Source organism: Musa acuminata, chromosome BXJ2-6 (assembly GCF_036884655.1).
Source record: "Musa acuminata AAA Group cultivar baxijiao chromosome BXJ2-6, Cavendish_Baxijiao_AAA, whole genome shotgun sequence".
NCBI classification, from domain to species: domain Eukaryota; kingdom Viridiplantae; phylum Streptophyta; class Magnoliopsida; order Zingiberales; family Musaceae; genus Musa; species Musa acuminata.
The window spans coordinates 2,818,108-2,845,606 of NC_088343.1; the positions used below are offsets into that span (position 1 = coordinate 2,818,108).

The 27,499-nt window shown below is 41.5% G+C and overlaps 1 protein-coding gene across 1 annotated transcript; it reads left to right on the forward strand.

The window, feature by feature from the left end:
• The first annotated feature begins 540 nt into the window (after positions 1-540).
• LOC135614247 (mediator of RNA polymerase II transcription subunit 14-like) lies at positions 541-14,600 on the forward strand. The gene is made up of 6 exons (XM_065111396.1): positions 541-1,038; positions 2,394-2,861; positions 12,298-12,395; positions 13,184-13,357; positions 13,464-13,606; positions 13,709-14,600. Exons 1-4 carry the CDS (start codon positions 820-822, stop codon positions 13,221-13,223), a joined length of 825 nt encoding a protein of 274 aa, XP_064967468.1. The 5' UTR covers positions 541-819; the 3' UTR covers positions 13,224-13,357; positions 13,464-13,606; positions 13,709-14,600.
• The last annotated feature ends 12,899 nt before the right edge of the window (positions 14,601-27,499 follow it).

The window sequence follows — 27,499 nt, forward strand, 5'->3', positions numbered from 1 at the left end:
TTGAAAATGGGTATTTTTATATTCATTTCCAAATCGATAAATTACGCCTCAAATGTTTAAGGGTGAAACGTACTCCACAAGATACCACCTCATGCCCGATGGTGAGATCCACGTACACGTGTCAACAAATCAACTATCCCGGTTTCAGGATTGATTCAGTCTTGTCAACCAGGCAGAGTCCAAATATTTCACGCACCCAGCTCTTTCGGAGCCCCGCTTGGCCGAACGAAACTGGAGATGACACGTGGAGCCCATGAGAGAGATGGGGTGCGAGGGTGAGTCACATAGTGCGACGTGTAGTAGACAAGAAATATTTATCTGGGGGCAAAACAAAAGAAATGATTTCCCCACCGGTTAATTTGAGACAAGAAGTCTGCCCTCGTTATCGTTTGAGATTATACTGAGCTTCTTACGGACCCACTGTTTTCCTCCAATTGCATAGCAGGTATGATTTGCGAGTATTAAATCAGATGTAAGAAAAATATTTTTATGATGAAGTTGCGGCCACATAGATCACATGTGGACCAACCAACCCTTTCCCCCATTCCTGTTTGTCGTAAGCCCAAACCCGCACGCTCCAAATAGCCTGCCTTTCTCTCCGTGCGGGTCGCGGATCCTCTCTCTCTCTCTCTCCGGTCTTTGCACACTGTATTTGGTCGCTTCCTCCGCCCTCGAACGCCAGAAAACATCAATTGGAGCTGCGAATTCGATCTCGCCTTCCTTCGCTTTGCACCCGCGGCGCCCGGATTCGAGCCCGGCCGTCGAAACCCTAGCGCGCCCCCCCTCCGCCCCACACTTTGGGCGCCGGAGCGGAGGGCGATGGCGGCGGAACTGGGGCAGCAGACGGTGGAGTTCTCCGCCCTTGTGCGACGAGCCGCGGAGGATTCCTACCTCGCCCTCAAAGAGCTGGTGGAGCGGTCCCGGGCGCCGGAGGACCAGCGATCCGACTCCGAGAAGAAGATAGACCTCCTCAAGTTCATCGCCAAGACTCGGCAGCGGATGCTCCACCTCCATGTGCTCGCCAAGTGGTGCCGACAGGTGATTCTCGTCCTCGTCTTTTTTTTTTTTGGCTTCTTTATTGCTCGCTGTGAACTGGTTTTTTGCCTAGGGTTTCTGAATGTGTTCCTTCTTGAGTGCCTCTAGGCTCCGGTAGATGGAAAGCCGCTTCATTTCTTAATCCATGGTACGGATTTAGTCTAGTGTCTGGATTAGTAGTTTATCTGGGGATGATCCTGGAAACCTAGTTCCAAACTGGTAGTCAGTCTTGGTGAATTTGGCGTTTTGGATATGCTTTAGGTTACAATAAGTGCAGCTTATTTCAGTTTTCTGGAGTGTTTTTCCCCCCTCCCTTTTAATGCATTTGAGCGACAATATGAAATTTATTAGTTTGTGATGCAGTACAACACGCTTTGTGCTCTAACAATTTTTTTCTACTAACCCCAAATGCTAAAACATCATTAAATCTTTAGTCTATTTGTATGTATTAATAGTTAAAAAATAGCAGATTATGTTTTGATGCAATTTAAGATGTAGCTAAATCCTTGAAGGTGAATTGTAAAATTAGAGAAATTTATTGGAACCATTATTTTGAGAATTTTCTCATTGGTGTTCTATATACTATTCTCAATCTTTGACATTTTTTATTTGAGACTGATTGTATCCTAATTTAGTAAGATGCTCTACAACTTTAGGAACCAAGTGAGTCGTTTTTATATGGTGCAGAAAATGTTTATCATGATTCACAACATATTAAATCTTTGTTGTCTAGACATGTTAGGAGAAATATTCCATAAAGCACAGATTAAGGATGTAAGTTGGGCAGTTTGGGTTTATTAGAGGTAAAACTTTATTGACCAAAGGTGAACACCCTCACCGCATGATGAACCCAATGTAATTTCTGAACTAGCTTGATAAACATGTACCTAATTCGAGGTGGAATCAAATTGATTCTCAAGGTATTTATGTCAGAAAAAGAAGTAAGCCACTGCATTCAATTTGTAAATGTTGATTGACAAAGCATGTTGTGCTTTTAATTGTCATTATCTAAATGTACAACTTTCCAGAAAGGTTGCACACTTTTTATGTTTGAATGATTTTTTTTGGAGTCTTCACTGGTAACCTTATTATAAAATCCTTTTGTGACATTATGCTTCTTGATTTTTTGGAGTCTTTTTTATTCACTTTGTCACTTGTTTTACATCCAGCATTTTCTTTAAATTAAGCTCAGAATCTGATTTGAAGATGGTGGTCTGTGCATTTATTCATTTGTTTGATGATCAATGTCAAAGTAGTCTTGTAAACTTTTGAGATGCCTTATTTATATAATTAAATTGTTGGCTCACGTTGTGTATCACATTAGATGACTGATTTGATCTTGAACTGGCATGGTTTAGGCGAAGTTCAAGATCAATGCAATACGCTTTGAGCTTATCTCTGATGGCACTGCAGCACAAGGAGCAAATACTAGTGCTTTGCAACTGGCCCAAGACGGTGAACTCGATTCAACTGGCCTAAAAACTCCTGGTTTGAAAATCATTTATTGGTTAGATGCTGACAAAAATGCCGGGGGATCTGATTTTAGTTCACGTCCATTTCTCAAACTTGAACCAGGGCAAGATACACAGATTAAGTGTCTACATAATTCCTTTGTATTAGACCCACTTACTGGCAAGGAAGCTATTTTTTCACTCGATCAAAGTTGCATTGATCTTGAGAAACTCCTGCTAAAAGCTATTGCATGCAATATACACACCCGTCTGTTTGAAATCCAGAGGGAGTTGAGTAAAAGTGTTAACATTTGTCGAGGTACAGGTGATGTTGTACTGAAGAATGATGGAAGTATGGTAGCAGATCTAAGAAAGGTTAGTAATGAATAAATTTATTCTTCATTTGTCATATGAGTTATCTGTTTCTAAGATACATGTGTAGATTTCATGATTGGGGTCTTTAGGATCAATAAATGTTTAAATGGTTCTAGTAAAAATATTTTTAAGGTGCTGGCCTATATCACTGTTGATTACATGGTTTCATTCATATTGGCTAGATTTTCTTGGTTATACTTCTTCCATTTTGTTCATCTGTATTCAAATTCAATTACAAAGTCCCCACATGATTGACCCAAAACAATTAGCTGATCTATTTGTATTTCATTAATATTCATAAAACTCTAATTCCATAAAGAAATGCAATTAATATTTGAAAATACTCCCATAGCGTCACAAATCATGATGCAAGGAAATGTTCTTTGGCTTACAGAATATTGTAGAATGGATCCATAGGAGAAAATGGATTCTAAGGGTAAGGAAGTTAAGTTGAAGCGGGGAATGTTCATGTGGGTAGACTTTTGAGCTGCAGGCTGTGGCTAGATCTGGTCATCATGTATTTGCTTGGGAAAAATATTAGAAAAGCCTCCTTGGTGGTGTTCCAGGGGTTTTCAACATTAGATCAGTGCTAATGTAGACTTGAGTTGATCATGCTTATCTAAGGCATTTTGGTGGCGCGAGGTGGAAAGATGTTACTTCAAACTGTCCTGTTCTGTGAAGAGGCCTAATTATGTCTAACGCTATTGAATTAATTTAATACAGTAATCTCATGCTCTTTGTTGTCCCATGCAAGGTTTGCAATACCGAATGATACCACCTGGTAAGGGCAGTACATATCAGTCCATCAGCAGACCAGTACACAAACCGCCCGCTACCGAACGGTATCGCTGATTGAGGTTGTTATTGTCGACGGTGACCGAGGGAGAAAGTGAAAGAAGAGGGAGAAGAGGAAGAAAGAAATGAGAAAAAAAAAGAACCTGCAGATCGGCGCTGCTCTCCTCCTCGTTTGTCGGTGACTTCTCATCCGCGCACGGGGGGAAGAGTCATCGGCGTCGTGGGGCGAAGAGAGACAATGCCTCAACGAAATTATATATATATATAAAGGCGACGTCGCCGCGTGGGGAGAAGGCAGATTTTTTTTCTTCGGGCGACATCATAATTTTTTTTTTTTCTGTAATGTCGCTCGAGAGGCGATGTGGCCCCGTGTGGGGAGAAGAGAGATATACTGAGCGGTTTATCTCTTATATATATATATATATATATATACCGAATGATATACCGAAATATGTCGCTCTGTCATAAACGGTCGTCGCGCACCCGCAACAACTCCGTTCAACGAACCGTTCGTCTCTCACACCCACATGTACAGCTTCTTGACATGTTGTTTTCTCTTGGTTTTGGGGCATTTTGCTTGTAAAAATGTAAGTTCGAACAAGCTGCAACGTTACAAAGCGACCGCTCACCGAACCGAGCAAAACAACTCCAAAATAGTTCCGTTTTCGCGTGCCACGGGGGCTAGCGAACAAACTGCCTCCGCTCACCAAAACGTCAGCCATCTCTGCCCCTTTGAACCCCCCGGGTGGCACAGGGCTGGATGGGGCTTTGGTTATATATCGGGCGTTGAACTCTCATTCACAAGTTCGCACGTGACCTTTACGGGGACTTGTTTTCACGCCCGGGACCAGGTGAGCGGCTGTTTGTGGGCTTGCAGCTGTTCGTTCATCCTTCTAAAGCCTTGTTTTCTCCTTCTCCCTCTTTTCTCTTGTGCACACAAGGTGCTCGCTGATTTGCTTGTAAAGCTTCCCCTTTTCGTGAGACTTCGAGACTTGTCCGTCGCTCGCCCTTTTTAACTAATCAACTTTCTCTCTTTTACAGGTCCTTCGGGACCTGCGTGAGGTTACAAGTTGGCTGACCCTTTGCGGAGCAATATAGCAAGGGCGGAGCGCGACTTAGGCAACGCAAGCTAAGTTCGCGTCTTTGCCACGAGTGGGCCTCGCGACTTAGGCAACATAAGCTAAGTTCGCGTCATTGGCCGCAAGGGTGCCTCACGCCTTAGGCAATTCCAGCTAAGGCCGTGACATTGTGGTATCAGAGCGGGCAAGCACTTCGAGCGAGCAGCGAACGAACTTCGCAACTTCGCCATGGCAAAGCATCGTGGCGAATCAAGCAAGACGGGGCAAGCCGGACCCTTGCCCCAAGCAACCGAAGGTGGGCTGCATGTGCATACTCGCTCTCATGCTGTTGGAGCCGCTCAAGAGGAGCGCGACAGCGAAAATGACGAGCGAGAAGTTGGCTACTCTCCGCGAGCGGAGGAAGCGCAATCGGGAGCGTTAACTGGGAAAAAGAGTCACAAGGAGAGACTCGCAACGGCGGAAACCCGCCTGGATGTTCTTGAAGCGAGCATGGAGGAACTCTACCATGGCCAACAAAGACTTGTTGGGGTAGAGAGCTCGCAGGAAGAAGCGGAGTCCAGGATCGATAAGGTCGAGGCCCTAGTCGACCGACTGTCTAATGACACCAAAGACTCCGTGCAACACTTACAGGATGTTGTGGCAGAACTCACTGCAAAGGTGGCCATGCTCACAAGAATATTAAATGCGGGAGGAAGCAACACCCGCGTTGCACCGTCACAAAATTTGAGGGCACCTAAGCCCCATGGATATGGAGGAGCCAGAGATGCCAAAGAGCTCGAGAACTTTCTGTTTGACATGGAACATGATACCGGGGAGGGTACAAATGCAGAATGGATTTCGAAAGAGCACCGAAATAACAGTAGTTCAGATAGAAAATGTCACAAAAGGCAAGGAACGCACTTTTGAAGAAACTTCGGTAAAACGAAATATAGCTCACCACCAAGTTTAAAATCGCAATGGGATACAGAAAGTTCACCACCCAACGGAAATTAAACGAGGATACAGAACTAGAAAATAAAAGACTCACCACTCAAGGACGCATCCAAGAGATACAGAGTTCAAGGGGTTCTCTAAGAGCTTCTGTCCAGATATCATCAGTTTCTAAAGTCCTTTCTAAGTCCTAAACACCAAAATAAATACTAGTGCATGAAACAACCCTTCATGCATAGGAAATTTCGAAATTAAGTGTTTACAGCTACTAACCAACTATTTTAATGCACTCATTGGTAATGAAGAAATGTTCACAGCTGCTAACCAACTCCTTTAATGCATTCCTTTGTCTTGAAGAAAAGCACCTTGAAACAGCTTTAACTTTATGCAGAGAATATGCTGATGAGCTGTCATATTTGAGTGTGCTGAGATCAAGATTATGAGGCATCATTATTGACTGAAAAAGATACTAGATCATAATCAAGGCTCATATAGTCAGATTGTAGTAAATTAGACACTCCCGTGTCAGAACAATACTTCTGAGCCACGAGGCCCGATTCTGAAGATACCAAAGTTTCGATAGCAACAATGTATCTGAACGGAGATGCGAAACTTTGGTGGCGAACCCGTTAGGAGGAGATCCAACAAGGTCAGTGTCGAGTCGACACTTGGGAGGACTTGAAGCGGGAGTTGAGAACTCAGTTCCTACCGGAGAACACAGAATTCGTCGCAAGAAGGAAGTTGAGACAACTCCGCCAAAGTTCCACCATCCGAGACTATGTGAAACAATTTTCTGCACTGATGCTGGACATACAGGACATGTCCGAGAAGGACAAGTTGTTCAGTTTCCTCGATGGTGTGAAACCATGGGCTCAGCAGGAGCTAAATCGAAGGAATGTTACCGACGTGGTCGGGGCAATTGCTGCTGCAGAAAGGCTCACCGACTTTGTTTCCTCTGAAGACCCAGCAAGAAGGAAACAATCTTCAGGCAATCGTCCTCCAAAACATTCTCGAAGGAAGGAGCTAGGGGGCGAACAAAAGAAGAAGAGCTCCCACAAAGGACCGAACCCGAAAGGCAAGGCCTCAAAGCTTGGAGGGTGCTTCTTGTGCGGAGGACCGCACATGGTGAGGAAGTGCCCACAAAAACAGGCACTCAATGCTTTGACGGCTTCCATCCACCCCCCCCGATCGGACAAGGGCAAAGCTGTTGCTCTTAGTTCGAGCAGTTCTGAATCCAGTAGCGACGACGAGGAGTTGCAAGGCTCGCGAATAAGAGCAATGCGTTTGTTGAACGCTATGCGGGGTCAAGTGGGGGAGAACATGAAGACAAAAGCACAAAGAGCAGGAAATAGTGAGTTGATGTATGTGGACATCAAACTAAATGGCCAAACGACTCGTGCAATGGTGGACACGGGCGCTACCCACAACTTCATAGCCGATCGTGAAGCACAGCGACTTGGGTTGATCTTGGAGAAGAGCCCAAGCCGAATGAAAGCGGAACTCGGAGGCCAGGCGAATCTCCGGGTTGGCGAAGGGAGTTCCCATCAAAATCGGGACATGGAGCGGAAACACCAACATGATGGTCGTACCACTGGACGACTTCCAAGTGATTCTTGGAATGGAGTTTATGCACGCGGCGAAGCTGGTGCCGATGCTGTTCTTGAACTCCCTATGTATGATGGGAGGTGATGACCCCTGCGTGGTTCCCGTCTCTCGGAGAGGAACCAAGGAGCCCCAACACATTTCGGCATTACAATTGAAGAAAGGGGTGCGAAAAGGCGAATTGACATTCGTGGCTGCTATGAAGCTAGAGCCACTCAACGAGGAGGCCATTCAAGAACTTGCTGTGGTGGCGAACGTCCTGAAAGAGTTCAAAGACGTTATGCCACCCGAGTTGCCAAAGACTCTTCCACCACGCAGAGGCGTGGATCATAGTATCGAGCTGGAGCCAGGAGTGAAGCCTCCGGCGAGACCACCCTACCGCATGCCCCCGCCATAGTTGGCAGAACTCAGGAAGCAGTTAGATGAATTGCTAAGAGGTGGTCTCATCCGTAGCTCTAAAGCACCTTTCGGAGCTCCAGTTCTCTTCCAGAAGAAACAAGATGGGAGCCTCCGATTATGTGTCGACTATCGAGCCCTCAACAAAGTGACGGTGAAGAACAAGTATCCCATCCCGCTCATTGCGGAATTGTTCGACCAATTGGGCAAGGCTAAGTATTTCTCAAAACTTGACCTTCGATCGGGATATTGGCAGGTGCGCATTGCTGAAGGCGACGAGGCGAAGACTACCTGTGTAACCAGGTATGGAGCGTTTGAGTTCTTGGTGATGCCTTTCGGCTTAACCAACGCTCCGGCCACATTTTGCACTCTCATGAACTAGTTATTCAAGGAGTATTTGGATAAGTTTGTGGTCGTCTACCTGGACGATATCATCGTCTACAGTCAAACGCTCGAGGAGCACGTCAAGCACCTTCGGACGATTTTCAAGGTTCTCAGGGAGAACATTTTATTCGTGAAAAGGGAGAAATGCTACTTTGCTCAAACTGAGATCCTATTCTTGGGGCATCGAATCGGTGGTGGCTCCATTCGGATGGATAAGTCGAAGGTGCAAGCAGTTGCGGAATGGCGAACTCCAAAGAAGGTGCCAGAGTTGAGATCCTTCCTTGGTTTCGTCAACTACTATCGCCGCTTCATAGCGGGATATTCGAAGCGGGCAACCCCACTGACGGAGTTGCTGAAGAAGGAGCAGCCTTGGAGGTCGTTTGACAAATGTGAGATAGCATTCCAAGATCTGAAGGCTGCTGTTCTAGAAGAATCGGTACTCAAATTGTCAAATTATGGAGAGCCCTTTGAAGTCCATACAGATGCTTCGGACTTCGCCATTAGAGGGGTGCTCATGCAGGAAGGTCATCCGGTGGCCTACGAGAGCCGCAAACTCAACGAGACCGAGCGGCAGTATCCAGTGCATGAGAAGGAGATGACAACAGTGATCCACTGTCTACGAGTTTGGCGACACTATCTCCTCGGGTCGCGATTTGTGCTGAGGACAGACAACATCGCCCTGAGCTATTTCCAAACTCAGAAGAAGCTCTCCCTAAAGCAAGCGCGGTGGCAGGACTTCCTGGCTGAATTTGATATGGCAATGGAGTACAAGCTCGGGAAGGCGAATGTCGTGGCCGATGCACTGAGTCGGAAAGTGGAATGCGTGAATGCCGTACAACTGGAGGGCAGAGGCCAAGCAAGTCAGTTGCACTCCAACTTCCTTTCCCGAATCAGGGATGGGCTGTATAGTGATCCCCAAGCAGTTATCCTGATGCAGCTCATCAAAGAAGGCAAAGCACGACGATTCTGGGTCCAGGAGGGACTCATTTACACAAAAGGGAATAGGGTTTATGTTCCTCGAGTGGACAACTTAAGGCGTGAGCTCTTAAAAGAGTGTCACGATTCCCTTTGGGCTGGACACCCAGGCATTCACAGAACATTGGCTCTCGTGGAGAGGGCCTTCTATTGGCCGAAGATGGGGACTGATGTGGAGGAGTATGTTCGAACATGCCTTACTTGCCAACAAGACAAGGTGGAGCAGCGGAAGCCGGTGGAACTCTTGTAGCCGTTGCCCATACCAGAAAGGCCGTGGGAGAGCATTTCCTTGGATTTCATATCAAGCTTGCCACTTGTAGGGAGACTCGGGTCGATCCTCGTGGTGGTCGATCGGTTTTCGAAGTATGCAACCTTCATTGCTGCTCCCCTACACTGTTCAGCAGAGGAGGCGGCTAAGCTGATGATGAAGGATGTAGTGAAGTATTGGGGAGTCCCACACAACATCATTAGCGATCGAGACGCTCGGTTCCTGGGACGATTCTGGACCGAGTTGTTCAAATTGTTGAGGTCAAAGTTATACTTCTCTATAAGCCTCCACCCCCAGACGGATGGCCAGACTGAAAGGATAAACTCGCTCTTGGAGCAATATCTCTGGCACTACGTGAGTGCCAATCAACGAGATTGGGTGAAGTTGTTGGACATTGCCCAATTCTCCTACAACTTGCAGCGGAGCTCTGCATCTAACAAGAGCCCCTTCGAGATCATTACTGGACAACAACCGTCGACTCCGCACACCATGGCAATTGGGTATACTGGGAGTAGTCCATCAGCCTATCATTTTGCAAAGGAGTGGCATCGAAATGCAGATATTGCACGGGCTTACTTGGAGAAGGCGGCAAAAAGAATGAAGAAGTGGGCAGACTTAGGAAGGCGACCGCAAGAGTTCAAAGTTGGCGATTTGGTGTTGGTAAAGCTCCAACCAGCATCCCTCCAATTCTTTAGGAACAGAGTCCACAAAGGATTGGTGCGCAAGTATGAAGAACCCTTCCCAATTATCAGCAGGGTAGGCAACGTGTCTTACAAGTTGCAACTGTCGGCGTGGTTCAAAATTCACAACGTTCTTCACGCCAGCAACCTAAAAGCCTACCACTCGGATCCGCAAGATGCTTCCCGAAGTGTTCCAACTCGGCTACCTCCCATCACAGCCTTCTACGAGAAGCGAGTGGAAACCATTCTGGCGGACCGCAAGATAAAGCTACCCAACGGAGCTGAGCAAACAGAGTACTTGGTGAAATGGCGAAAGCTTCCCCGAACTGAAGCCAGTTGGGAGCCTGAAGACGCCCTGCGACATGAAGAAAAAGTCATCAACAACTACCATCAAGCGTTGACGAGGGCGTCGACAGTTTAAGTGGGGGAGAATGTCACGAACGGTCGTCGCGCACCCGCAACAACTCCGTTCAACGAACCATTCGTCGCTCACACCCACATGTACAACTGCTTGACATGTTGTTTTCTCTTGGTTTTGAGGCATTTTGCTTGTAAAAATGTAAGTTCGAACAAGCTGCAGCGTTACAAAGCGATCGCTCACCGAACCGAGCAAAACAACCCTAAAACAGCTCCGTTTTCGCATGCCGCGGGGGCTAGCGAACAAACTGCCTTCGCTCACCAAAACGTCAGCCATCTCAGCCCCTTTGAACCCCCCGGGTGGCACAGGGCTGGATGAGGCTTCGGTTATATACCGGGCGTTGAACTCTCATTCACAAGTTCGCACGTGACCTTTACGGGGACTTGTTTTCGCGCCAGGGACCAGGTGAGCGGCTGTTTGTGGGCTTGCAGCTGTTCGTTCATCCTTCTAAAACCTTGTTTTCTCATTCTCCCTCTTTTCTCTTGTGCACACAAGGTGCTCGCTGATTTGCTTATAAAGCTTCCCCTTTTCGCGAGACTTCGGGACTTGTCCGTCGCTCGCCCTTTCGAACTAATCAACTTTCTCCCTTTTACAGGTCCTTCGGGACCTGTGTGAGGTTACAAGTTGGCTGACCCTTTGCGGAGCAATATAGCAAGGGCGGAGCGCGACTTACGCAACGCAAGCTAAGTTCGCGTCTTTGCCACGAGTGGGCCTCGCGACTTAGGCAACGCAAGCTAAGTTCGCGTCATTGGCCGCAAGGGTGCCTCACGCCTTAGGCAATTCTAGCTAAGGCCGTGACAGCTCGGTACACAGTATCATACCGAGAAAATCTCGAAATTCGATTCGGTACGAAATTTCAATCCTTGGTCCCATGAACATAAAGGTTGGTTTTTTATTCATATTGTCAATTTTGAACTGGATGCCTGTGAGTTCTTTGATGTATCTAGCATGAATGACATCTTTTTTTTTTATCTTAATATGTGCATCCTGAATGATCCAGATTAGATGGTATCTTTTGGTCATTAATTTTGATTTTCAATGCTATAATGATCGTCTATCATAAATATCATTCTTTATTTGCTTGTGTATAAGCCTAGCTACTTTATCGTGGATGTAACTTTTTGTTCAGAGTAGCATACTGTTAGCAACTAGCTTCATCAACTTGGACTCCTTTCAAGTCCTTGGATTCCCATGAGGAGGGTGTTGAAAATATTCATTGGTTTTGGTGGAAAAAAATCATTAGTTGATTGACTCAATGCCTTTACCATAAAATCACTTGTCAGTTTATATCTGCTCCTTTAAACTAGTTGATTAAGAATAAAACAAAGAAAGAGAAAAACTATTCTATATTGGATTCAGTGATAATCTTCTTTTTGTGTTGAAAGGCAAAATTAATGTTGTGATCTGAAGTGATTTTTAGTTTTTGTTCAAACCGATAAATGAAAAGTTATATGCCACTTATTGAAGCTTCTCTAATGGGATATTATGATTATCCTGCCTACTGGCTAAGGTTTCTGATTAGATACAGGTTATTATGAAGAAGTCTGGTAGGTGTCCTTTTTGCCTTTAAATGATGATTCAAGTTTTACCAAGCTATCTTTATAAGCACAAAAGTCTAATTAACCTGAAATCTCTGAGAAATTAGTCAGTGAATTGGAAGTATTATGTCATAAATTTCTTGGTAGTTGTCTTTTAACTAATATATAATATGCTAGATTGAGATTCCATAATAAGTATCTAGGTGATGTTTGTTTGATTTGATGAACCCTAGCATTTTTAAAAGTTGAGTCAAATGACGTTGAACATTCTTTCTTAGTTTCTTGTTTTTGACTTGATAGTTCTATACTTGTTCTTTCATGACAACATGAATATTCGAAGTAGCTTTTTAACTTTTCTAAGTATTTTGCAGAAGGATGAAAACTCTAGTATTGAGGATTATTTTGGGGATGAAGTACTAAAAGTGCGAGCTTGTGGGATGTCATTTATTACACTTGGAATAAATATCCGGTTAGTTAATCTTTTTAACTTGTGACATCAGTAAATGTTGCTTTATTTTTTGTGGTGTTTAGTTTTAGAGCATAGCTTCTTAGTGTCAACCACAACAAGAATCATGTGATGTTATAGGAAATTCGGTTTTCATGGTTTCAACCTTCTACAAAAGTAGATATGTTCTAGAATAACCAAATATCGTAAATGACTCCCTTAAATTCTTAGCATCATAATTGATCCTAAATTTCTTCTGACAACGTGTTGGCATCAATATTGTTGTATGTAAATTTCTTGGGACAGAAGATTGACATATTATGTATTGCATTTAGCTCACTTGTAAATCTAGCATTGTTCCTAATATAAAGCACAGTAAGTAACAAGCAGGTAGGTAATTTCATAGTTTAAAGGAAGATCCCACAATTGAGGTGCTTTCTTGAGTGCAGAATTTCACATCGGCATGCTTCTTGATAACTATGTTTAGTAAATTGTTTACAGATATCTAGGATCAGAGATCCTCATAGATTGATTTTGTTTTTATCAAGTAAAATATTTAATATATGAAGATTTAAAACAATCATTATGTACTTCAATAAAAGATTTATTAGTTGCATGGAGTGGGACATGCATGTTCTAGTTACGTTGGCTTGAGTCTGTACTTGACTTGATCCATCCTTGGGAACTATTTTATCATATTTCTACTGATTGCACTTCCATTTGTGTATTTGTCAATTATTTTTGTCCCTTCCCTATGATTTGTAATTTTTGATTTGTTGATGTGCCTTAACTTGCGACGGCTGCTATTACAGCGAATGTCAAAATCAATCAAAATGGTTTCTAAAGGTGTGATGAAGGAACACCTTCTGCTTGTTGCAAACAGCATGACTTGCACTGGAAAACTTATCGGTTTCAACACTGGTGGTTATAAGGCGCTCTTTCGTTCTTTCAAAGTTGAAGTACCATTTACTGAAGCCACTTTATTTGTAAGTGCATGTCTGAATATTTAAGCTCTTCTTTGTTCATTTACATCAAGTGTGCTTTTTAATTTTGTCTGATAATAACATTAGAATGTTTCTATTCTTCTTGCAGACACCAATGAAATGCTTTGAAAGAGCTGCTGAGAAGCGTCAGGTTGATTCATTAGCCAGTGTGGTTTCATCCTGTTCATGGGGCAAAAATGTGGCTATTGGGACTGGTGCACACCATTCCAGATTCTTTGGGATAAGAAACAGGTTCCATTTTCCATTCACCCAATACCATGTACCCATGACTTTATTGAAATATTTGTACATATAATGAATGAGAGTTAATTTACCTTATTTCTGCTGTGACAGATGGCAATGAACAAAGATATTGGAAAAGGAGTCTATGACTTTCTGGAGTTATCAAGGGAGACATCCAGTGGAGAAGCAACTGGCAGATATCTAGCAGATGTTGATGAAATGGCAGAAGAAAATGGAATTTGTCTATCACCTGACCTCGATGGATGTATGACTTTTGATGATGTTGAGTACAACTTTCAGAAAAGGATTGGCCTGGTAAATGGAAAATCTGGCGAGTCTAGCTGGGAAGTGGATCCAGTTTCGGTCAAGTCAGGTAACCGGGAGGGATGGGGAGATAAAGAATCAACTCATGTGGACAACTGTGAATCCCCAGCAACCAAACATAATGTTTGGTCTAGTTGGGATTCCATCCAAGTGAAACAAAAGACTGTTGAATCTGAGAATCTGGCAGGTGATACTGTACCTGGTGAAGATATGGATGCACAGAAACATTCTGGCACAGCAGATGAGTCTGTTGCATGGGGGAAATGGACGGCAGACGGGAACTCAACTGCCTGGGACAAATTGTCTCACAGGAATTGTTGGAATGAGGCAAGCAAGACCAAGGTGGATTTGAAACATGGTGATGAGAGAGATTAGTTGAGAAAGAGGTGAACAGGAGAAGGGAAGGGAAACATAGGTTCAACAGCCACAACCTAAGTTCCTCAACTTGTTTTCCAATAGGCTTGGCTAATGAAAGGATACACTACATCTGTTATGTATTAAAGCATCAGTAACTTACCTGGCATTGACATTTGAAAAGCACCCACAACTGCTCTAAATAAGTCATCAATAACTTATCTGATGGGCTTTTCTGAAAAGGAAGCATAAGTGTTCTAAACAAGGTTTAAACTAGAACAATTTAAATGTATCTCTAAAGGCTTAAATTTATTTATTGGTCTCATCTGCTGCAGTGTACATATGGTGGTGGGTATTGTTCGTACTACAGTGACAGAAATAGTAAAGAGCCCCATTACAAATGACTTTAAACCAAATGAAGCCCAAACTAAACTTAAACAAATTGCACAAAATCCAGTATCAAAACCTTTAAGCTAGTAGATAAGAAAATTTAATAAACTCTTGGGTGGATCAGCAGGCCTTGATGTTTCATCGATGGCTATCAGAGACTGGCTAATGCTTCCACCTTCCCTATTGGTTATGCATACCTTCATGCAGCAGATCAGAGGTGTTTAATCTCACATCATCTAGACGTCTGAGCCCTAACCCAGGGACTTTGGATGCTGCTGTTAGTGCTTTGATTTGGAGATTGTTACTTCTCATGTCATCAGGATTGGGTTTTATGACCTTGCTTAGAATTGCTTTACACAACCTTATTTCGATGATCGTAGAAACCATCCAATCCAATGTTATATACTATGATGTATAAATGCTTATGGCTATCACATTTTATTTAAATAGACATTATAAAAGTGACAATGAGCTCATACATTTTTATATAGAGAGCTTATTATTTTGCACGATTATGCTATGATTAAATTTAAAAATTCTGGTCTCAATAATTAGTTCTATACACATTGTTTATTTTTCCTCATTTATTATATTAAGGGTAGGAAAGACCATGAACATGATTTCTTACCTAACTGACATATGTTTATTTTATATTCCTATTTGATTCATGAGAGTTTGAATATAGGGCCTAAAATAGCAGTTGAACTTGGGTGAACAATTTTCCCTAAAATGTCCTGCTTTTCTCACGTACATATTATTGGTTGGTCATGGAAAAACTATCCTTTTAGATGTTACTTCGTCAATGAACAAATTGTATGATATTTGTAACGTCATGCTTGCTCTGATGGTATACATATCTTGGTTATGATATATTATTTCAGTGATGGCAATCGACTTTCTGCTGATGATCAAAAGTTCATCTCGGAGAATGTTTTCAAGTACCACCCTGATAAGCAATCAAAGGTGTCTGATCAAGTTGACTACATTATGGTAAGCTGGACGAGTCATGTGTTCCCAATAAAGCGACAAGGGCATTGCATGACAATGGTCCAAACCATGGTTTTTTTTTCTTTTCCTTAAATTAATCTTATTTAGTTGCAATGTCACATAAAGATATATTTATTTTGCTGATGGCAGGTTGACAAGAACATGAGCTTCCAAGACTCGAGGTGCTTTTATGTGGTATCATCGGATGGCACAAGTGCAGACCTCTCCTATCTCAAATGCATGGAGGGTAATGTCAAGCAAACTTTCTCATAGCATGGGGAGTCCTTTTGTTAATGATGTTGCCATCTCATCCCATGAAACGGTTAAACCAGGGCTTAAAATTTTGTTATGTCAATAATGCTGATGATAACCATTATTTTCTTTAGGAAACTTGTTATGTGAGGCATATCAGGTAAAATTTCACTATTTTTATTTTTATTTTTATTTTCATTATGAGAACTTTATTCCACCATTCTCTTTATGAAACTTGTACGAGACAGATTGGGTTAATTTTCATTAACAGTACCTGCCATTAGAATATAGAATTTGATGTGATGGAGAATATTCCAATTCTACGACGAAGACCTAATGGAAGGTACTTATCCAGAGATATATTAGGAGATAGCGGAACTCTCGTAAATAGAGAAAAAAAAAAGATATATAAAGAAAAATGCTTTTGTTAGACAAATAAAATATTTTAATCAAAGTAGATCAAGGTTCAAGCGATAGAAATGGCATGTAAGGCATTTGCAGATCAACCATCCCCAAACCTTATAATACTGAAAGTGCTTGATAGTGGTTACTCAATGATAAATCTCACTTCCCAATGAAACATAATACTGAAAAATGGAAAGCAGATAATCTGATATATATTGAAGTGATGACCACATGACAACTTAGAGAAGAAACAAATCAATCTTGGTCAATACCAAAAATCTATACTGCAGATATGCACATACAGGGATACCTACTCAATTAAGAACTCATGAGCACAGTCCTTCAAAGTGACTCTTTTTAAGCAGTTCAAAACTGCGAATGCTGCATTTTCCTTGCAAAATCTTTTCTGGCAGCAGCTATCATTCAAGTACAAAATCACTCCGCGGTCAGAAACATCATTTTTCCCAACAATCTAAAAATCTAAATACGATATCTTGAGAGTTTATACAAATTCACTATGGAGGCTACAAATACCATCAAATTATTGAATCAAGATTTTGTTCGTTTGGATCGTTTTGATGGAACTAATTTTACCCGTTGGCAAGACAAGATGAAGTTTTCTATGTGCTTGATCCAAATCTTCAACCAATTCCTGATCCAACCGACGATGTCCCCGATGAAATCAAGGCTGAACAAAAGAGAAGAAATGAAGATGAAGTCATGTGTAGAGGACACATTCTCAATGCTCTTTCGAACCGACTTTATGATCTTTATATAGTGGAACCATCTGCAAAAGCAATTTGGAATGTTTTGGAATTCAAATATTATGCCGAGGAAGAAGGTACAAAGAAAATTTTAATTTCTAAATATTTTGATTACAAGTTTGTCGATGGCAAGCCAATCTTGGCACAAGTACATGAGTTGTAGGTCATTGTTAATCAATTGAAGGCTGAAAAATTGAACTTCCTGAACTTTTTCAAGTAAGGGCTATAATAGCGAAGTTGCCTTCATCTAGGAAAGGGTATAGGAAGAAGATTTTGCACGACTCCAAGGATATCACTTTGAAGCAAATTCAAAAACATCTTCGAATCGAGGAGGAATCGAGGATGAGAGATAAGAGTGAGAACTCTTTTTGCAATATAAAAGCAAATGTTGTGAATCAGTCTAAGAATTCGAACAAAAGCAAACAAAATAAGGAGAATCATTTTGGCCCCAAAAGGGATCAAAGAAAATTTAATAAGCCACATAGTGGAGGCTGTTTGTTTATGGAAAACCTGGTCATTTTGCTAGGGATTGCAGATTTAAAAAAGGCCAAAAACCAAAAGTCAACTCCGTTGAGGGAGATGATAATATAATCGCTACGGTGAGCGAAGTGAATGGCATATTTGGCAAGGTTTCTGGTTGGTGGAAGGAGTTCTGACAGGTATGACTCAAGGCCAGCTCGATATTGGGCCTAGAGGGTCACACACATATGGTAGGCATTGCGATGAGTAGAGGTTCGGATATGAGATATCCGATGAAGCCCTTGTCTTATTGGATGCAGATCCAATACCCACTAGGGAAGGACCCATTAGGGTTTGACATGGGATCTCTATAAATAGGAGGGATTCACAGCCTCATAGGCTAGAGTCTTTGCTTGCCTTTCCTATTCTCCTCTCCCTCTCCACCTCAGAGTAGGCCTGGAGTCTTGAGGAGCGTCGTCGCAACCCTGCTGTGTGGATCACCGCTAGAGAGGAGGACGCTTGACCTCCTTCACCCTCTCCTAAGGATCTGCAAGGAAACAGGGATATACGATCTCCCTAGGTAACACAATCTCTATACGCAGTTTTGTGTTTTGCAGATTTTTTGCGCACCAATCTTCGCACGACGACGAACATCTTTTTGGGAATCGGGGATTTTTGTTTTCTTGTTCTTCCGCTGCGCATATGATGTTGCCCCCCAATGATTTTCCAACAGTGGTATCAGAGCCAGGTTGTTCGTGCGAATGATTGGTTTTGAACTGCGTGTATTATGTTTAGGAAGAATTTTGACGTCAAAATCGTTTGACGCAAAAACGAGGAAGGGCAGCAACAGTTGCTGCCCTCGATCTGTATGCCTGCAGCCACCTACAGCGGCAGCCGCAGCCAGGTAGCACAGCGCCGGCGCATGCGCAAGCGCTGTGCCTGCAACAGCCGACCGGCGGTCTGCTTGTAGCAGGCTTGCTGCTGGCGAGGCTGGCAGCCCACGGGCAGAGGCGCCTGCCGCCGCTGCTCCCTCGGGCGAAACCCCGCCCCCCCCACAGGGGCGGCCGCCCGGCGGGACAGCATCGCCTACGGAGGCAGCGACTCCCGAAGGGGGAGCCCACCTGCAGCGGCAGCGTCGCCAGCGGGTGTGTCGCCTGCAGGCGAGGGCAGCGCCCTCGCCCCGCCGCACAGGCCGCCGCTAGCAGGGTGGCGGCGGCGGCGGCAGCGGCAGCGGCAGTAGTAAGAGGGAATTAGGGTTTTGGGTAAAAAGACAGTTTTGCCCCTATGAATTTGAGAAATTCCAATTTCTATCTTTTTGTCAAAATTACAAAAATACCCTTAGGAATTGAGAAATTCCCTATATATCCTTGATTTCAGAAAATATTAATTAATTAAAAGGTTTAGTTGATTATTATTTTTATTATTATCTAGTAGTCCTACATGATGATGATTATTTATACATGTGATGTATGATGTGTGGACGGATGATAAAGGACCGTGTGATGTGTGTACTTGTGATTATTATTATTGAGGTATGCAAACCTCCATTATATTTCTCGTTTATTGTCGGGCCTGCATGCCTATGATTAAGTTGTAATCACATGAGGAGGCACAGCGGGAGCGTGGATGCGATAGCGGGACCCACGAGACGGACGATCGTGATGCATGGAGATGCATCAAGATGTCGACGGAACCGACGAGGACGAGATGGACGATCACAGGGCATGGAGATGCACCGTTGCACACATAGATCTTGATGTGAGTGATTAGGCCTACTAGCTCGGGCCCAATCATATTAGGTTGTGGTCCATGATCATCTGGTGTGATTGCTTATACACATACTAGATATGTATATATATTTGCATGCGATGTAGATATATATTAAATATGCATATGTGTGACATGTCATATTAGGAGACCAAATCATAGAAACATCTCTCGATAATATTAAGTCAGTAAACGTGAGGCAATTAGATTGACCCACGTGGCCTTCCATCGTTATGAGTAGGAACCGATTCCCGGTGTAGGTTGAGTTGGTCGAGTCCCTCGAGACTCACCTATATCGTGATTCGCTATCTTGCTTACGACATAGAGATGTCACCGGTGACCTAAGGGCATGGTATACTTGGTCGAGTCCCTCGAGGGTATATCATCAAATCAGAGTGAGGATGACTGAGGGGACACTGGTTCAGAACCATGTCCTAAAGATGATTGAGTAGATAGAGAAACTCACAGGTCTAGGAATGGTCCTAGAGGATAACTTGTGTGTGGACATTGTGCTTCAATCCCTACCAGATTCCTTTTCATAGTTCATAATGAATTTTAATATGAACAAGCTTGAGGTGACTCTCCCAAAGCTCCTCAATATGTTGAGAGAGGCAGAGAGTACTATTAAGAAAGAGAAGCCAGTTCTCTACACTAGTGAGACCAGAAAGAAAAGGAAAGCAGAAAGGTCCCTTAAGAAGGGAAAGGGCAAGGGCAAACAAGGTAAAGCAAAGGTTGCTAAGAAAGACCCAACAAAGGACAAAGGCCAGTGCTTCCACTATGGTAAAGATGGGCACTGGAAGAGAAACTGCAAAGAGTACCTTGCAGAAAGGGCGAAACAAAAGCTTGATGAAGCTTCAGGTACATTCATGATCAGTCTCCATTTGTTAGACTCTTATGATAACACATGGGTATTGGATATCGGTAGTGCTTATCATATATGCAATTCGTTGCAGGTTCTAGCAAGGCCTAGGAGACTTGAAAGAGGCGAGATGGACCTCAAGATAGGTAATGGAGCAAAAGTTGTTGTAGTTGCTGTTGGCGAGGTCGCCTTACATCTGCCTAGTGAAGTTTTTATTGCATTAGATGCATGTTATTTTGTTCCTTCTATTATCAAAAAACATTATCTCCATTTCATGTTTAACAGTTAGTGGATATAAATTTGTTTTTGAGAACAATGGTTGTTCGATATTATTAGATGATAAGATCATCATGAAAGGAACATTGTATAATGGTTTATTTATGTTAGACACCACTCCACATATCATGAATGTAAATGTGTCCAAAAGGAAACGAGATGAGTTGAATAGTGCATACCTGTGGCATTGTAGGCTAGGTCACATCCATGAAAGAATGATTCAAAAGTTGCTAAATGATGGATATCTAGATCTATTCGACTATATGTCTTATGCAACTTGTGAGCCTTGCATTCGTGGAAAATTGACTAACTCTCCATTTAGTGGAACTGGAGAGAGAGTCATTGAGTTGTTGGAACTCATACATAGTGATGTATGTGGACCCATGTCAACTCATGCCATTGGAGGTTACTCCTACTTCATTACATTTACTGATGATTTCTCAAGGTATGGATATGTGTACTTAATGAAGTACAAGTCCGAGGCCTTTGAGAAATTCAGAGAGTATAAGAATGAGGTGGAGAACCAGACTGGAAAGAGTATCAAAACTCTTCGATCAGATCGAGGAGGTGAGTACTTAAGTACAGAGTTTACTCAGTTCCTCAAGGACCATGGGATATTATCCCAATTGACACATCCTTACACACCTCGGCTCAATGGTGTCTCTGAAAGGAGAAATCGTACTTTATTAGATGTAGTAGTGGAAAGAGTTCTATCCGAAGATAATATTGCAGATCCACTGACAAAGCTGTTGTCTCAGATTGTCTATGAGCATCACAGGAGTCTGATGGGGATCAGACACATAGGTGATTGGCTTTAGGTCAAGTGGGAGATTGCTAGTCATAGGTGCCCAGCAAGCCAATCACGTGAGTGATGGCACGTGTGACTTGATATATAATCTTTTTGGGAGTCGATATAGATAGCGACAAGTCGACTTCCTTATATTGCGACAACTATGGGGTGATTACTCAAATAAGGGAACCCGGGTCTCATCAGAAGTGTTCTGAGGAGGTTCCAACTTATTAGAGAGATCGTAACCCCAGGAGATGTAGTAGTGGAAAGAGTTCCATCCGAAGATAATATTGCAGATCCACTGACAAAGCCGTTGTCTCAAATTGTCTATGAGCATCACAGGAGTCTGATGGGGATCAGACACATAGGTGATTGGCTTTAGGTCAAGTGGGAGATTGCTAGTCATAGGTGCCCAGCAAGCCAATCACGTGAGTGATGGCATGTGTGACTTGATACATAATCTTTTTGCTTATTATATTTTGGCGTATATCACTTTATAACAATTACATATGTGCATATATATATTGTGATGTCCTTGGATTTGTGCAATGGGAATCGGATCGTGATGAGATCACGATAATGAGATCGATTCACCTTTAAACACATATCCTAAATAATCTCGATCATAGGTTACTCGAGAAAGACATCGTGATAACCGGACAGACTGGTGTGCTGTATACCCGTCCATATGATGGATGCAGCTGGTCTCATAGCTGCTCGTGTAGGGACACTAGAGATACAATACAGGTGCTCATTGGAGAATGAGTTCACTGATTGATCCGCTTACGGAATGCTTGATGGTTGATGATGCCTTATTGTTAGACAGCGATTCCGTAGTCCTAGTGGTATATCTGGTCCTTAGACTTGAGACACCAAGGATATCCTGTATGAGTGCTCCACTCTTTGATACCAGACTTATAGGTTTGGCTGTTCCCAGATCTAGTACAACTAATCATTGGGAGTGGTAGTCGACCTTACGAGGGCTATTGAGTGTCGACAGAGGATCATCCACTCTCAGCGTCATGAGAGGAATATCCCATGTGTTCTTGCTCAGACAAATCCCTGGCCAGGGTCATTCGGGTTGAGAGAGAAAGAGTTCTCCGGGAGAATCCGATTAGAGTGAGACTCGAGTAGAAACCGTATGGGTCTGATAGCACCATGCTCGATATACGGTCTTTGGGATATTAGATGGATGAGGGATTATAGGTACATGGTAACTGAGGACAGACAGGTCCAATGGATTGGATTCCCCTGTATCGTTTGGGGACTACGGCGTAGTGGCCTAGTACGTCCGTAGTCGATGAGTCGAGTGAATTATTACAGAGATAATAATTCACTAAGTTAGAAGGAGTTCTGACAGGTATGACTCACGGCCAGCTCGATATTGGGCCTAGAGGGTCACACACATATGGTAGGCATTGCGATGAGTAGAGGTTCGAATATGAGATATCCGTCGAAGCCCTTGTCTTATTGGATGCAGATCCAATACCCACTAGGGAAGGATCCATTAGGGTTTGACATGGGATCTCTATAAATAGGAGGGATTCACAACCTCATAGGCTAGAGTCTTTGCTTGCCTTTCCTATTCTCCTCTCCCTCTCCACCTTTTAGAGTAGGCCTGGAGTCTTGAGGAGCGTCGTCGCAACCCTACTGTGTGGATCACCGCTAGAGAGGAGGACGCTTGACCTCCTTCACCCTCTCCTAAGGATCTGCAAGGAAACAGGGATATACGATCTCCCTAGGTAACACAATCTCTATACGCAGTTTTGTGTTTTGCGGATTTTTTGCGCACCAATCTTCGCATGACGACGAACATCTTTTTGGGAATCGAGGATTTTTGTTTTCTTGTTCTTCCGCTGCGCATATGATGTTGCCCCCCAATGATTTCCCAACAGGTGGTACGATACTTGTGCTACCGTCCATATTTGCTATAATAAGGGACTCTTCAAGACTTACAAAGAAGTCACAGAAGGGCAAGAGATTCAAATGGGAAATGAAGTTCGTTCTAAGGTGATTAGCAAGGGAAATGTGGAACTCACTTTCACTTCAAGTAAGAAAGTCACTCTTACTAATGTTCTTCATGTACCGGATATGAGTAGAAATTTAGTGAGTGAGAATCTCCTTAGCAAACCTGGAATTAAATCTGTATTTGAATCCGGGAAGTTAATTCTATCCCGTAATGAAACTTTTGTTGGAAAAGACTATTCCGCTGAGGGAATGGTCGAATTATCTATTGTTGACAATGATTCTAAAGTTAATAAAGATGTTGCTTCAATTTATATTGTTGATTCTTATTCATTATGGCATGATAGATTAGCACATATTGGAATTAGCATGATTAGAAGAATGGTTAAGTGTGGGTTAATAAATTATCATTTTGATGATCTTAATAAATGTGAAATTTGTGTTAAATCAAAGATGATGAAGAAACCATTTAAAAGTGTTGAAAGATATACTAATTTGTTAGATTTAATACATTCTGATATATGTGAATTAAATGGCATATTAACGAGAGGAGATAATAAATATTTTATTACTTTTATAGATGATATGTCTAGATTCACATATGTGTACTTATTGAAATATAAAAATGATGCTTTTAATGCTTTTAAGGTATATAAATCAGAAGTTGAAAATCAATTGGGGAAGAAAATTAAAGCTTTAAGAAGTGATAGAGGAGGAGAATACTTTCCTAATGAATTTAACTTGTTTTGTGAACAACATAGCATAATTCATGAATGTTCAGCACCTAGAACACCTGAGCAAAATGAATTAGCAGAAAGAAAAAATAGAACTTATCTAGAGATGATTAATGCTATGTTGTTGCATGCTAAATTATCTTATAATTTGTGGGGAGAAGCTTTATTGGCTGCATGTCATATCTTAAATAAAATTCCCTCTAAAAAGAATAAGATCTCTCCATATGAGTTATGGAAAGGAAGACGATCTAACATTGGTTATTTTAAAGTGTGGGGGTGTCTTGCATATTGTAAGAATAATGATCCTCAAATGACAAAATTGGGACATAGAGGAATCAAATGTGCATTTATAGGTTATGCCTCAAATAGCAAAGCATATAGACTTCTTAATTTAGAGTCTAATATCATAATAGAATCTCGAGATGTGGAGTTCTTTGAACATTTATTGACTTCTAGTAATAATGTTCATCCTCCAACTAGTGAAGAGTCACTAGTGAAGAAATCTCAAAAGATTGGTGAGCAACCTAAAATTCCTTTGATTGGACATCAATCAAGTTCACAAGAGGTTGGAGAGCAATCTTATGAATTAAGGAGAAGCACTCGTGTACGAAAAGCAAAAACATTAAGATCGGATGAGATTGATTCTCAAAGTATTTCTTTTTACCTTGTAGAAGGAACTAATGAGAGAGTATTAAAAACAATTCCTTTTGTTTTACAAGTGGAAGATGATCCTAAAACATTTAAAGAAGCTATGGCTTCTCGTGATGCTACTTTTTGGAAAGATACTATTAATGATGAGATGAATTCTATTATGTCAAATCATACTTGGGAACTTGTCGATTTACCTTTTGCCTCAAAACCTATTAGTTGTAGATGGATATTTTGTAGGAAGTATCATACAAATGGTACTCTCCAAACGTTCAAAGCAAGGTTAGTTGCTAAAGGATTTCGACAAAAGGAAGGAATAGATTATTTTGACACATATGCTCTTATGGCTAGGATCACATCTATTAGAATTATTTTTTGCTTTAGCATCAATTTTTGATCTTTATGTTCATCAAATGGATGTCAAAACGGCATTTCTAAATGGAGACCTCAATGAGGAGGTATACATGGAACAACCTAAAGGTTTTGTTCTACCGGGAAATGAACATAAAGTGTGTAAACTTATTAAGTTATTGTATGGTTTAAAGTAGGCTCCAAAACAATGGCATGAGAAATTTGATGCAATAATTCTTTCTAATGGATTTGTTCATAATATTGCAGATAAATGTGTTTATCTCAAAACTTGTGATGACTATATGGTGATAGTTTGCCTTTATGTTGATGATATGCTAATAGTGAGCAACAACATAAAAGGTATCGTAGAAACAAAGAGGTTTCTATCTTCAACATTTAAGATGAAAGATCTTAGGCAAGTTGATACTATACTAGGTATCAAGGTAAAAAGAAATAGTGGGGATATGTTTTGAGTCAAACTCATTACATAGAGAAAGTATTGGAGAAATTTAGTCACTTAAAAATCAAAGAATCAAATACCCCATTTGACCCAAGTATCAAATTAGTCAAGAATGTTGGAAGAATAGTGGCTCAATTAGAATATTCAAGTGCTATAGGAAGTCTTATGTATGCAACACAGTGCACAAGACATGATATAGCATTTGCAGTTAGTAAATTGAGTAGATTTACTAGCAATCCAAATATAGAGCATTGGAAGGCTATTGAAAGAGTTCTTGGGTACCTTAAACGAACCAAAGATTATGACCTACAATACTCAAAATTTCCTACTATTTTAGAAGGATATACTGACGCAAGTTGGATATTGAGTTTTGGAGATAACAAATCTACTACTGGTTGGGTGTTCACCTTGGGAGGTGGCGCTGTTTCTTGGAAGAGCAAGAAACAAACGTGTATAACTCACTCAATTATGAAATCAGAATTTGTTGCTCTAGCAGATGTAGGAAAAGAGGCTGAATGGTTGAGGGACTTTCTATTAGAAATTCCATTGACTTCTAAGAGTGTGAATTCAATTTCTATACTTTGTGATAGTCAAGCCACTTTAGCTCGTGCATATAGTGAAATATATAATGGAAAGTCAAGACATATAAGTCTTAGACATGATTATGTGAGGAAATTAATCAAGAGTGGGATTATTTCACTCACATTTGTAAAAACAAGTGAGAATTTGGCTGATCCATTCACCAAACCTCTTACAAGAGAAGTTGTAAGATCAACATCAAAATGGATGGGGCTAAAACTCCTTGAATAAAAGATCCACTAATGATAGCAACCCTATTCAACATTATGAAATGAGTAATGAAGAGTTCAAAGGGTAAGAACAAGTTATTGATATGTGGAGTGGTTCAGCACTTTGAAATATTTTATGAGTCCCATCTAAAGATGTTAAAGTGCTGGTTGTCACCGAATGAGGGTTGAGTTAATTATATTCTTAATGAAGTTCAGTCAAATTAGGACAAGTATCTCAAAGAGTGACAAAGTTACTATAAGAACTTCACCTATATGAACTTAGAAGTGGTGCCGCTTCGATTGAGAGTTGGAGTTTCTCTTATAAAAGTTCATGAACTTGGATGAGCCCAAGGCCATATTAGGGCTAAGCAAGATTTTATGAGGAATACAAGAATGTTGTATTTATGTGTGTGGTATCATTGGTGTTGTCACGAAGAATAACAAATTCAAAGCTTTTATGCTATTTGGGATTTCGACTTCACTTTGTGATGCTTATACTAAGGTAATATTCAAATCGAAAGATATATTATTTTATTTATAAAATACTATTTGATCACTTGGAGAAAATTTTAAAATTTGAACAAGTGGGGGATTGTTATAAATTATTCAAATTAAGAATTTCTTTTCAAAAGATTTATTTGAAAAGGTGTTTTCTTTTATTTTTTGATAGTTATTTTTCAAAGGTTGTTTATAATTTTCAAATGTTGTCTTTTGAGAAAATAGTTAATTTTCAAAGGTTGCGTCTTTTGAGAAAATATCTATAAATAACTATTTGGGAGTAAATTACAGTTACAATTCTTTCATGCTCTCATTCTTTACTCTCCAAGTGATTGAGTTAGACATTCTCCAATTCATCTCTGAAGATTCTTTATTGTTTGCTCAATACAAATCTTCTAAAGGCTTGTCATATCCACTAAAACTATTTGCATCAAACCCAAAGCAATCTTATTGAGAAGATGGTACAAATATCGTTTTTAGGAAAGTGTTTATACACGTTTCAAGCCTAAATATCTTTCCTAAAGTATTCTTGATCTTGTATTTATTATTTGTTTCCATAGTGGTTTTTATTTGTTTCCTAAAGTATTCTTTATTTGTTTCCTAAAGTATTCTCGATCTTTTTCTTTTCCCCAACAGAACTTCCAAGACTCGAGGTGCTTTTATGTGGTATCATCGGATGGCACAAGTGCAGACCTCTCGTATCTCAAATGCATGGAGGGTAATGTCAAGCAAACTTTCTGGGGAGTCCTTTTGTAAAAAGTATTTTAAGAGGCGTCGTTCCGGGCCTGCCGATGATAAAAGTCAGCAGCAGTAGTAGTGGTCAAATTTCGG